The 14,094-nt window shown below is 33.7% G+C and overlaps 1 protein-coding gene across 1 annotated transcript; it reads left to right on the top strand.

The window, feature by feature from the left end:
* The first annotated feature begins 6,870 nt into the window (after positions 1-6,870).
* LOC131148879 ((R,S)-reticuline 7-O-methyltransferase-like) lies at positions 6,871-9,586 on the top strand. Its single transcript, XM_058098829.1, has 2 exons — positions 6,871-7,682; positions 8,996-9,586. Exons 1-2 carry the CDS (start codon positions 6,906-6,908, stop codon positions 9,293-9,295), a joined length of 1,077 nt encoding a protein of 358 aa, XP_057954812.1. The 5' UTR covers positions 6,871-6,905; the 3' UTR covers positions 9,296-9,586.
* The last annotated feature ends 4,508 nt before the right edge of the window (positions 9,587-14,094 follow it).

The raw sequence follows: 14,094 nt of genomic DNA, 5'->3' as shown, positions 1-14,094 counted from the left end.
TTTCAAACTCTCTTGTGTTCTTCCTACTTCAACTATTGAGTTACTGCTGATACAAATTCCGAAGTAGAGCCTTCAAAGTCTAAATCTTTCAATACTTGGAAGATTTTTGGTGATCTAAATTTAGTATTGAGTTTCAATCCTTTTATATTTGATTTACTTTGAAGTATACTTGTACTGAATGTTGTACTAACCTACTCTACTGTGAGAGTATTTTCTTGTACACAAAATTTTCTCTATCTTGGTTCTTGTTTATAGATGATTCAAGGTTGTAGAATCGTTGGGCCGAATGAGGGAATATCGTTTGGAGAGGCAGGCTCTAGCCTAAAAGAAAGAGTGATTGTAATCGGGTTTGTTCCACCCGTCAACGGAACTGAACTAGTGAATCCTTTGGTGGTTTGCCAAAGGCGAGGATGTAGGCTGGGTATAAGCTGAACCTCGTAAAACCTTGTGTCTCTCTTTTCTTCCTTACTCTTTATTTTTCAGCAATACTTACAACCCGCGTGTATGCTTTAAATTATTAATTCTGAGTGTATGATTGTTAAATAGACCGGAGGATAATTTGTTTTGGGTTGATCAGCATTGATTGAGGAAACCAAAAGGGACTACGTTGGATGATCATCCTAAACTTATTAACCTGAAAGTTTGTTTAAAAACTAAACACAAAGAAGAATTGTGAGTTTGGAATGAACACAGAGCTTGCATAAATTCAGTGTGCTTTACAATTTATTACAGAACTATTGATATAAAGATCAAAATTTTGATTATCTTGTTGATTGGTTGTGGTTGAATTGATTTTGTATTTACTTGTTGTGATTGTTAAAAAACAAAGTTTTAAAATTGAAATATTTTTAAAAATCCAATTCACCCCCCCCCCCCTCTTGAGAAGCTATCCTAATACTTTTAAAATATTTTCACTCTCTTTGATTCTTCTTTGCAAAACCATATTTGATAAAGAGAGCATTTATTGTATTCTCTTCATTTGCATTATTGTTGCAACTTGAAGAGTGAATATATTTGTGTGTTTTCATACATTATTTTAAAGCTAGTATACTCTCTCACTTATTATTGTTGAAATCATTTTTAGAGAGTTAGTTTGAGTTGATCCCAGATTATTTTATTGATAAACATTATCTTGGGATAACTCATTTGAGCTTGTGAATCTTGCATTATTGTTGCAAGTATTCAAAAACTTGTTCTTATGCTTTGTGAAATAATATTTTCAAACAAGCTTGATTTCAAATATTTCTTGTGTTAGAATCTTGAGAAAATCATATTAAAGATATTTTGATTACATTCTCTGAGAAACTTTGAAACCCTATTTGTGGTTGATAGATATTTATATATTGTTTCAAAGATAGATTCCAAACACACTCTCACACTTGAATTGCCTAGTGACATTATCTTGAGAGTTGTAATATTATATGCTCTGAGCTTATAGTTTCTATGATTGATGTGCATTGATTAGTACTTGTGCGTAGTGGTACATATCTTCTTGTGTAAGAAGCACTTGTTTGTATACAAATTATTGGTTAAATTTGTTGTATCCCAGGCACGGGTCTGAAGAGGGAGACTAGCCTTGGTAAATAGTCTCGAATTAGCTTAAACCCAATTTGGGAAAACTAGGTGCACCATCCTAGTAAGGTGTAGGTTGAGGTCAGCCCCGCTAATTGACCTAGTTGTAACTAGTGCCTTTCCACCTATTAAGTGAGCTTTAGTGGAATCCTTGGGCTTGCGAGTTAGAGGCGGGGACGTAGGCAGTATTGACCGAACCTCGATAGTCGGCTCTTTCTTTTCCTATACTCTTTATATTTCCGCAATTTAATTTATGCGCATGTATGTTCACATTTGAATTGTTATATGAATGTTGTGCGTGTTTTAAATACTGTGAATGATTGGGAAATTTTGAGTCTGCTGCATCTATTTTATACATCTGCTCAGTATTATTTTTCTGGGGTATTGGTATGTGCTTAGACATACCCTAGGTTGGGAATTACATATTGTGGAATTTGGTTTAACCTAATAAGAATTTTTAAATACCCAATTCACCCCCTCCTCTTGGGAATACACCAAAGTTAATATATCCCCTTCTTTGAATATGATTTTCCTGAAATATTAGCTTTATTTCAAAGATATCGGTTGGGATAAGTTTATTCAAAACCAAGCCAAGGGGTATTATCCAGACTTGGCCAAAATATTCTACCCAAATTTGGTGAAAAAGGAAGTAGGAATTTCCACTGACCTCTTAGGACAATCAATTACCCTCACACCTCAATCCCTCAGAAAATTGCTTCGCACAAAAAGAGGTGAATTTGAGTGCAATCCTATAGAAAAACAATGGATTTTGGAGCAAGGTTTCACCCCACAAGAGTTCTTGCCTCTTGTAATGAGTGATCCACCTGTTTACTTTGGCAATCCTCCCTCTACAAACAACTCAATTTACAAGCCTTAATCCTCCACAAGCTCATTGCTTTCAATATCTTACCAAGAGCCAGATCATATGACCACGTTTCATTCTTAGACTATTTTGTCATGTGGTGCTTGCTCAAAGGGAAAAAATTGGATTTGGCTAGCTTAATGCTTAAGTGGATGGTTATGAAAATGGAAGCACCCTGAGTTGTTCTTCCTTAAGATGGAATCTTATCCTTGGTTTTTGCTCACTACCAGGTGATCACACCATCTTCAAAATTCGTCAAAAGAACCCATTATGATATATTTTTATCCACCAATCTCAAATTGATGGGTTATAAGAAATTCACATAAGGATGGTTGTATAGAGGGAACATGCCAACTCAACCAGACCCAAAAGATCCTAATCCTGCTCCAGAGGATGCAGATATGCCTGCGTGGTTCCTCCTTTTCTATCAATACTACTCTAATTTCAGTACTAACATGAGGGTAGGACTCACTTCCCTTCAGGACAAAGTCACCAATATGGAACCCCAATACTTCTCACTTGATTAGTGCCTTGAAAAGCTAGAACATCATCTCACTAGTTCTTCCTGGAGTGCAGCCCCTATGGATATCAGTTCAGCACCTCCTAGTGATGCTGAATCAGATGAAGAATCAGAAGAAAAAGAGGAAAGTGATGAAGCTTCCAAAGAAAACTCTGATTCTGAAGACACTGAGAAAGAAGAAGAAGCCTCTAAAGAAGGCTCAGAAGAAGAAGAAGAAGAAGAAGAAGAAGAAGAAGAAGAAGAAGATGCTAAAGATGATTCTACTAGATCTGATGATTGATTATGATATTTTATGATGTTTTGTAAACATTAAGCAAATAACTTTTTGCTCACTTTTTGATGGATGTATGACCCACTTTTCTTTTCATACGTCATTATAGTTTTGTATTTCTCCTTTTTGAATGATCTCAAAAGGGAGAGTATCTATAAGCAAAAGATGGTTACCTTTATTATGTTTATGAGTTTGTTGATGTTTATTGTAACGACCTGACATTTAATTGGGTTTTTTTTTTTTTTTTATACTGTAAAATTTACCATGCTCTGATACCAAACCGGATTAAATCCAACTATCAACCTAATAGTGAGAAGCGGAAATCAAATAAACATAACCATATATAAATATATACAATACCAGAGTGCTGCCATGTTTCCCAAAATATACACATATGACTGTTCCCCAAATATCCTCAACTGGTGAGAGCTATACAAAAATACTCCCAAAAATATACTCACTCTCAACTGACAGGGTAGTACTAAGGCCCCTCTATCTGCGAGCTTGGTCTGCTCGCCTACTTGGATCACCTGAAAAATGTTAAAGTAACGGGATGAGCCAATGCTCAGTAAGACGAAATATGCTCTTACTAGTGTGTGACAAATGAGTTACAATACTATGAAAATCTGTTGCTATATAATCATGTATAATTGAATCCGTGAATACACAAGTAATAGAAACCACCACCATTTCCATGTTGCTTAAAATATCTGTATTTTAGATTTCTACTCAAAATACTTCTAATGTACATAAGTATATTCTTTGTCTCTGTAAATTTGTATATACGTAATAGTAACTAAAAACTTCCCTGAGGATAATTGTGTGTCATTATTTAACCCATCATGACAAGGTTGTGTGGCCCGTAGACGGGATCTATCCTGGTTGGTCGATCAGGGTAAATCACTATACTTTCTCAGTCAAATCGGCCACTCCTCAACCCATATCTGATGGGGAGCCTGTCCACGTTTAGGCACGATCGACCTACTACCACGTATTATCTAAATAGGTGGTTGCACTCTGAACTAAAATATTTGTAGCTACGATACTATGCTTTGTAACTATATGATCCAACAGGGTCTGATACTATATAATAAATCTCTATATACAATTATATGATTTACCATGATTTTGAAATAACTATATTAACCATGACACTGAAATAAAATGTAACTGTGTCAACTGTATTTCTGAACTGAACTGTAATCTGTAAGTCATGGTACTGGAAATTGTATAATCATAGTACTGAAAACTATATAATCATGGTATTTTGTAATTATTATAAAACATATCCACTGGCTATATATTATGTAAGACATATCCTGAAAATACTATAAAACATGCTTTTGTACTATATTTATATTCTCAAGTCACACAATAATTTAATACATAATATTCATAATTAATAAACTGTAAAAAGTCTTACTGTGAATAATAATCTGGAAAAAAATATATATATTTCATACTGGAAATTATTTTAGAACAACCTAGCATAGCATATTTCCTTTACCTGATTTCTACTAAAATCCCCCTATTGATATGGGTCCTACACCCGCAGGGTTCTCCACTTAACACCCTAGAAACCATATATCTCAAAACAAAATGTCACTATTTCTACATTTACAGCATTTCCTACAACTGCTAGAAAGTCAAATTTCAAATGAAAGACCTTGCCCTAGATTTGGGATGAATTCCAACTTTGTCCCACCGACGATCTGCTTTGACAGACTTGCATAGAACTCTACCACGAGCGTCGTGGTGGCCTCAGATCGTCGATCCGGCGACTGACGGGGCCAAAATCGAAGAAGGAAGGATGAGGGACCGTATGAGAGAGAAAGAGGGTTTTTCGACTAAAATTTATGCGTAAAATCTGAGTTGAACACTATTTATACTGTGGCTTTTGTTGACGAGCCACGTTATCTCATCGATGAGTTCTTAAGTAATTTCGTCGATGAACCTTACTTCCTCGTCGACGAATTTCAGACGGCCTAAAACCCCTCTCGGTATTTTAATTTCTGCATTATATATATTTGTGGATGTTAAGTGCAGGTTGCAGGGCTTAAAAAATGGATTCAAAGAAGACTTTTAATATATAGAAAGTACATTTTAATTAACTGTTTGCGAAAACTTACAAGGGAGTACGTTGGTTAATTTGCAAAAACCTTAATTAAGAGAACGCAATAAAAATCAATCCAAAATAGGGCTTGCATACAAATTACAAGGTTATCATCAAAAGCTGAAAGCTTTCAAAGACTTGCAAAATCTTGATTGTTTAAGTGTTTGTGTTGGTTATCTTAAATCTTTGTGTGGTTGGTTGGATTGTTTAATTTTTCAACTAATTGTGGTTTTTAGTTTTTGATTGAGAATTGATTGATTAACTTAAGTTTTTCTGTGAGAACTAAACAAAGAATTTAAAAGGAACTTAAAATTTTTAAATAACCCAATTCATCCCCCCCCCCCCCCCTCTTAGGAACATTATTCCACTTTCAAAGGTGACTCAAATTCTTTACCATATTTCCTTTCAAGGAAATTTCTACAAGGAAGTCTCCGACGAGTAAGAAGGAGAAAAATAAAACCCCCATCGAAGCTTATTCTCCAAAAGTCAAAATTCAATCAGCAAACGATCATGCAATTCATCCAACTTCAAAGGTAAATCAAGCTCAAGGAAAAAATCCAGACAAATTGTCCCCGATACACCTTCAAAACCTAGTCAAAATCAACCATCCTTCCAGCTCGTTAGCTCCAATCAAACTTCGTCATTAACCAATTCACCCTTTCCTCCTCAAAATTCCCTTTCGTCTATTTCCTAAAATTATAAAAAATATTCCTATATTGACAAAGAACCTCACTTCAGATCCTTTGAAAACCCAGAGGTTCTATAAATTCATTCTTGTCGATTCCCATTCCATTCTTCTCAAGAAACACCTCAACAAAGATAATGAAAATCAAGTTTCTTTTTGCACGGTTGAGATTCAAAGAATTTTAACCTTGCAAGATTGGAACCAGTCTATCCACATGGCAAAAGGATTCTCAAAACCTTTCAATAAACCTCAAAGTTATACTTATCATGATTAAAAGAAAGCTTGGTACAATACCTTTTTCTACCGAAATTTCAACCACTCTTGGTTTTTCCACTTCCAAGAAAGATGCTCAAACTATTCCAAGATGGTTTTGTGAATGATGGGTATATTTTGGAGCGTTTCTAGAAATATTTTACTCAAACCTCAAACTATTTTCTTTAACTCTTCTTGCTTTAGTAATAACCCTCTATTCAATTAAAAACTAAAAACAAAATTTACAACAAACAATTGCTTATAAAATTTGCGGCCCATAAGTTATAAAAGTAAATATTATTTTTTTAGTTTGCCATCATTTTAGTTAATCAAAATATTAGAAAAGCATGCATCATACAACCTGTCAATTATAAACCTTCCGTATATACTTTGATCCAATTTTTTATTATAGTTTTAAACCTAAGCCTATTCCATTTTCTATATTTGTACACCTTACCTACATAATTTCATATATAATTCCAAAACCCTTTCTTTCTAAGTTGTCCTTCACTTATTGCACATCTTACATGTCATGTACCTAATTCCCAATTCACTCTATAAATATAAACCTCTCTTATTACTTGTGATCATCCCTTAATTTCCAACTTCTATTTCTCACACTCACACAAAATGTCAACAGTGCATGAGGAAGTTGATGCAAAGTTGAAGGGTGAAGCTCACATATGGGAAGTGATGCTTGCTTTTGCGGGCTCCATGGCTCTCAAATCCGCTGTGGAGCTCCGCATCGCCGACATCATACACTCCCACGGCCGTCCAATCAGCTTGCGCCAAATCGCCTCCGCCATCGACCCTCCCGCCGCCGAGATCACCAACCTTTCCCGCATCATGACACTTCTTGTCCGCAAGTCCATCTTCACCGCCAGTCCTTCTCCGCCGTCAGACGGCGACCCATCGTCAGACACCCTCTACGGCCTCACCCCTTCCTCCCGGTGGCTCCTCCGCGACACCGAGATGACCCTGGCGCCGATGGTGCTGCTGGAGAATCATCCCCTGCTGCTGTCCCCCTGGCATCAGCTCTCCAACTGCGTCACCGACGGCGGGACCGCCTTCAAGAAGGCTCACGGCAGCGAGATTTGGGAGTTCGCCGGCGCAAATCCGGAGTTTAACGCCATGTTCAACGGTGCGATGGCGTGTACAGCTAGGATCACGCTGAATGCCATCCTGGCGGGGTACAAGGACGGGCTTGCTGACATGGGATCCCTCGTGGACGTGGGAGGCGGGACTGGATCAGCCATTGCTGAGGTGGTGAAAGCGTGTCCACATATCCAGGGTATTAACTTTGACTTGCCACATGTCATCGCCACGGCGCCCTCATTCCCCGGAGTGTCCCATGTCGGCGGTGACATGTTTGAATGCATACCTAATGCTGATGCGGTTTTCATGAAGGTAAGGATGTGTACCCATCTTAATTTTTTCTTCACTCTGACAAATCATTTCTTTGATAATCAATTTTGTGAAATAATCAAATCAAACTTTATTGCATAAGATGAAAAAAAACTCGTGTTCTTATATCCTTCTTTGAGCCTCCAAGAGGCTTCTTCCAAGTCCATTAACTGGACCAACGACATATTTTATTCTTCTCTTCAAATTCTTTTCATGTAGTTTAACAAATTAGTGTCCTCTATTTTATTATTCCAATTATCAATCTCTGACCTGGGCAACTTTTATTATTATTATTATTATTATTATTATTATTATTATCATTATTATAAGGCTCCATTTGGAACTCGGAAAAATTTTGAGTCCATTTAGATCAAGGATTTTATATGGAAAAAACTAAATATTAATGATATATAAATCAAATATTTGTTTATAGATTTGGTATATTTTTTATTTTCTTTCTCATTTTTCTTGATAATCGAACATTTGTAGGATTTCTTTATATTTTTCTTTCTTTAAAATATATATATATATATATATATATATATATATATATATTCTAAGTTCCAAACGGGACCTAAGAAAGGAAAGGAAAATATCAAAGAATTCACATTTTCATATTTGGTTATCAAGGAAAATGAAAAAAAATAAAATAAAAGAACACACCAAATCTATGAACAATATTTTGATTCTTTATATTATTAAAATTTGAATTTTTCATATTTTTAATCAATTAAAATAAAATTTCATTTTCAATAATTTTAATATAAAAGGAAAATATAATGAAAAATGAGTTTGCTCCTCTTTTTCCTTTCCTTTCCTTCCCTAAAGTAAAATCCTTGGTTCAAACAGGCTTTGAGAAAGAAAAAAAAAGTTCCTTTTCATTAACTATAATTTTTTTATGGCAATCCTAGATCATAACCATCATTTTCAACATGCTACAACCTAATTTTTTTATCATCCATCAATCATCATTAAAATTTTTCTTGACATAAACTTCAAATTTATCAATATAATTATTTTAAAAGAAATTCCTTATTTAAGACATTTTCTTAAATGTTAATTCATTCAAATAACATTTTTTATTTTGAATTTAAAAAAATTTATCATATGATGCCAAATTTCTCATTTTAATAGTTTTAAATTTTAAAATAAATATTTTAAGAAATAAAATCACAAAAAATCCATAAATGAAAGGAGAATTATTCTACAATATTTTGAATTTTTAAAAGAAATATTATTATAACATTATTTTAATATGCATGCACGAATATCCAAGTGATCAATCATGACTCGTATAGTAATTTATCAAATTGCAGTGGATAATGCATGATTGGGGGGATGAAGATTGCATTAAAATCTTGAAAAATTGTCGAAAAGCAATACCAGTGAAAAATGGTAAGGTGATACTTATTGATGTTGTTTTACAACCGCATGGTAAAGATTTGTTTGATGAGACGAGGTTAGCGTTTGATTTAATCATGCTTGCACACTGCTCCGGAGGAAAGGAAAGAACAGAGTTGGAATGGAAGAATGTGTTACGTGAAGGAGGATTTCCATGCTACAAAATCATTAAGATTCCAGCATTACTATCTATTATCGAGGCATATCCAGAATAAATTATAAATATTGAGGTTGTTATGACAATATCTTTAGCTTTTTGTTAATTTGCATTTAAACCAAATTGTTATTGCGAGGTATGTAATATTATGGAATTTGAAGAATGATTTGTCCTCTAAGACTTGATGACAATAAGGACTCATTTGCCTTCAATATCATTATCATAAAAACCCTCATAATGCTTGCTAGTTAAGTGGAGAATAATTATATGTTTATTTCCTGCTTGTAATCACGGTATTCCTCCGCCATAAGTGAGAGTTATCAATAAAATTGAGGTTTAGTTAAAAAAATGCAATAAAAATAATTTTTTAAAAAAATTATGATGATTATTTTTTAAAAATATATTTGTTGTCTTAATATGAAAAAAATCTCATCTTCGCATTTGAACAATTACATCAATTGAATAAATTTTAAACAGAAAAAAAATATCAATTCAAAAAGTAGTTGCTGACAATATATTGCTAATCAATATCACGATTCTAATAAAATTCCTATTCATTGTCTATATTGTTATATCTTTGCTAGACTCATGTTAAACAATGTTGGTCTAGTGTATGTTTTTTTATTGAAAATTAAACTTGACTGGAGATAGTCGGCAGCCCACCTCTGTTGAATTTGGGTTGGAGTCAGCAGCAATCTCACCAAAATTTCACCTAACTTCAGCTACCATTGTTGATTATATTGTTCTAACCTTACTATAAATAGATGCGTATGTGTGTGTGCATGTGTGCGTGTAATGTAATATGTGGTGTAGAAAGGGTGAATAACCAATGAGTGAGAGAAATTGTATTTTGGGTTGTCTGTAATTTTTCATTTATTGAAAGTTATCTGTATTTTTAGATTAAAATCAAATGAGTGCAATTCCTCACTAAATTTCAATCACAACCAGTGATTGAGTGAGTCCCTTCCTCTCATCAGTGGTATCAGAGTGCCCAGGTTTGTTGAAATTCGCCAAACAAAGACGAATAGAGATAAATTCAAAATTTCTCCCAGATTTGAAGTTACTCAAAATTTATTTTTGAATATGTCATTGTGAAATTTGCGTCGAGATGAATCCAAAGGTGAAAACCACATCTCAAATAGAGTCTAGGAGCCTCTACACGCGCTCACACGCGTTGATAGATGAAACAGCGTCATTGAGAAGTGCCTCACGCACCAGCGAGAATTTACCGACGACATCACACGCTACACGATTCTTCACGCATCTTCTACTCCTGACTGACGTAATCTGATTTGGCCACCCGATCCGCAACCGAGACTCGATTAAAACACCGAGACTCATTTAAAACATATCAGGACTCGGTAAATACACCGGAGCTCAATTAAAATACAGAGTAACATGAAATGAGAGTAATGTGAAATGTGAATGATATAAAATGTGGAAGTGTGCAATCAGAGTAGCATAAAATCAAAGTAATGTGAAATGTGAAAGGGAACTATGTGATGTAAAATACTGAGAACATTAAAATATGAGTAATACAAAGATAATATACACAGAGTAAAGTAAATATGTATTATATATTGTAGTATTATATGTATTTGGGGTAAAGTGTACTCTCTGCTCGAGGGTTTGCTGAAAAAGGCGAGTGCCCTAATTAGTATCTGATGTAGCCATATTGGGCTACATAAGGTATCAGAGTAGAGGGAAACTACTTGTATGAGCGGGTAATCTTCCCTATTCTTGGGAACTTCTGCCTGTAAACTTTTGTGTGAATGTGTGTATAAGAGATAAACTATTCACTTGAGGGCTTACTGAGTAAGGTAAGTGTCATGATATGCTTCAGATGTAGCTATAAGTTGCATAAGGTATCAGAGCAGAGGGGTACTACTTGTATGGATGGGTACACCCTAATCCTTGGGAACTCTCATTGGTAAAATATTCCATATGTGCGTGAGTAGGGAGAAAGAATGGTTTCATAACTGTGATAATTTTGTAAATGAAGATTATATATCTATACACAAACCTCATGATAGCCACACACTGGTGTTAATCTATTTCGACTAACTGAGTTGTGTCTCACTTGATATGAATTTCATCTTTTTCAGGACCTCCGTGTGATCGAGCTTAGTGAGCTCGGGGTTGGGTTTGTTGGCATAGTATTTTTGTGAGAGTGTACAGATTTTGGTCGTATTTTGGTTTATGTTTTTAGTTTTTCTAAGATATATATATATAGACTGGATGTTGGGAAATACTATTTTAGGATGTTTATATAGTACTCTGGTATATTATTAATGATGTTTATTTATTTTTCCGCTGCGTGATTGAGGTTATGATAGACACAGGTAATTGGATCGCTTCACATCCTGGGCCCTAATTGGTGGGTTCGGGGCGTCACAAAGATTTAGAACTCACTACCGGATGAATAATCACTGTCATGTTTCCCCACATGACGGGTTGTGCAGTCCAAAGGCTGGATTTAACCCTAGTCAACCCACCAAAGTTAAATCAGAAAATAATCTCTTCAATCTGTAAGTCAAATTGGCTTTCCCACACTGGTCTAAACTCCAGGGAGAATCTCTACCCTACACAATAAAACATAACTGGGTTTCCCATATCTTCACATCTGAATAAAAACATATCTGGGTATCTCATATTATTACATATTTTAATATCAACCACATTCTCAATAATAAAATTATTATTTCATATTCCTTATGCCACACAATTTTTAACTGATAATCATAATATAATGATCACAGGGAAAATATCAATATCATAGTTTTTCCAAAACATAAACAGTATTCAAAAATTCAAATACTTAATTCTAACTAGTTAATTTTTCCAAAAATATCTGTTATAATTTATTCCCCTTACCTAGTTTCCCGAACTACGCTAGCAAGGACCCTAAAATTATATCCACGACCCTCACCTGAACCCTGAATCAATGATCCTAGTTCAATCAAATCAACCCTAAATAAAATACTATTTTAACATTTGTAGGCCAATAAATTCCAAATAAACAATTAAATTCCCAAAAATAACAAATTTTCTTAATTCTCTAAATCTCACCCTTGCTTTGGAGTGGTGCTTAGGACCCTCAAATTGAAAATTTGCTCAGACCAAAATGACAATGATTGAGACTAGGATCCCGTGGTAGTGTCCGATTGTCGATTTAATTAAAGATTTAAGGAGAAATTGAGGAAAAAGAGGGAGTATACCTTACTCTAAGAGTGGTGTCTACATCGCTCCTATGACAAATCCACTCTGGTAAGAATATCAATGGCGGAGATAAGAACCCAACGATATCTTCTATTTTTTGATCGACCAAATATTTGCCAAGAAAATGAAGAGAGATAGAAGAAGGGACGGAGGAGAGACATGATGCCGAGAGGCGTGAGGCACAAGTCATTCCAAATTCAATATATATATATATATATATATATATATATATATATTTCCAATTAGTTTTTTTTATACTATTTTTATTTGTTTATTTAATTAATTAATTTATCATTAATAATAATAATAATACATTTTTTTTCCTGGATTACTACATATGTTGTATTAAACTTAGTTTGTTTTTTGTTACTTGGAGGTTACATCTAGTCCAATAGTTTTATTTCTAATTGTCACGACGTCCCGGGAGCGCGTGTGCCCCAGGCAGCGAAATTAAAATCATTTTTATTTTTAAGGAAAAACATGGATGTGTCGGAGTCGCCACTAACCTTTTAGTGTGGTTAGAACACGTAATTACTACCCCGTTAGGGGTAGAATAGGTCTATGTTACCAGAGTTGGGCTCGGGAGTTCGGTTACGCTAGGGGAAGGTACAAGCACCCCCTACGCGCCCGTTCTTACGAACGGTACCTAATTAATTTGAAATTATCCCTAAGTTAAATCTAGTAAATCTTTAAATTACTCATTTTTGTGATTTTATAAATAAATATGAAAAATAAATAAATAAATAAATAAATATATACATATATATTCCCTCAGAGCTTAGGGTACGTGATGCCCAAAGGCTCATACCCCCGCAATAAAATTATAGGGATAATAATTAAGAAAATACACTCCCAAAATTTTGAAATTATATATAAAATTTTTATAGGAAAATACTAACATGGGAGGTTTTTAATATATGGTAATAGAATAATAAGCCTCACATACCTACTAACATATTACGAAAGTCAAAATAAGTAACTAAATACTATATATATTAATATATTAAGGATACTTAATACTAAATATAGTCAGATTCTAATAATGATTAATACTAAACATATTTGTATACTAAAAATAGCTGATACTAAAAATACTAGGATACTAATAATTAATACTAACTATATTAATATACTAAAAAATAATAATAATAATAATAATTGATGCTAAACATGTGATTAAAATGCTAATTTACTAAACATATAATATCCATTAAACCCTAAATCACTAAATATATAATATAAAAAAAAATACAAAAATGCTAAATATGTAATATTTACCAATGTGCTAATATGTGCTATACATATAACTAAAATTATTAATTCACATATAATATCAATAAAACACCAAGCTTAAGATCCTAATTTACTAAATATGTAATAACCTTACTACTAAACATGTAAAAATCCTACCTTGATAATACATTATTTAACATTTACAATGGATACAACAAAAGTTTAAAATTAAATATTAAGACATATTTTAACCATAACAATTTTGCAATGACAACAATGATTATTAAATAATACACATAGCCAAAATACCAACGTGGATATCAACTTAAAAATCCTATAACAGTAAAAGTTTAACAAGAAAATTCTACAAATATAATCATAAATACTACAAAAGATACAAACATG

The sequence above is a fragment of the Malania oleifera genome, chromosome 2 (genome assembly GCF_029873635.1).
Source record: "Malania oleifera isolate guangnan ecotype guangnan chromosome 2, ASM2987363v1, whole genome shotgun sequence".
NCBI lineage: Eukaryota > Viridiplantae > Streptophyta > Magnoliopsida > Santalales > Ximeniaceae > Malania > Malania oleifera.
This window is presented reverse-complemented; position numbering and strand designations above follow the sequence as displayed.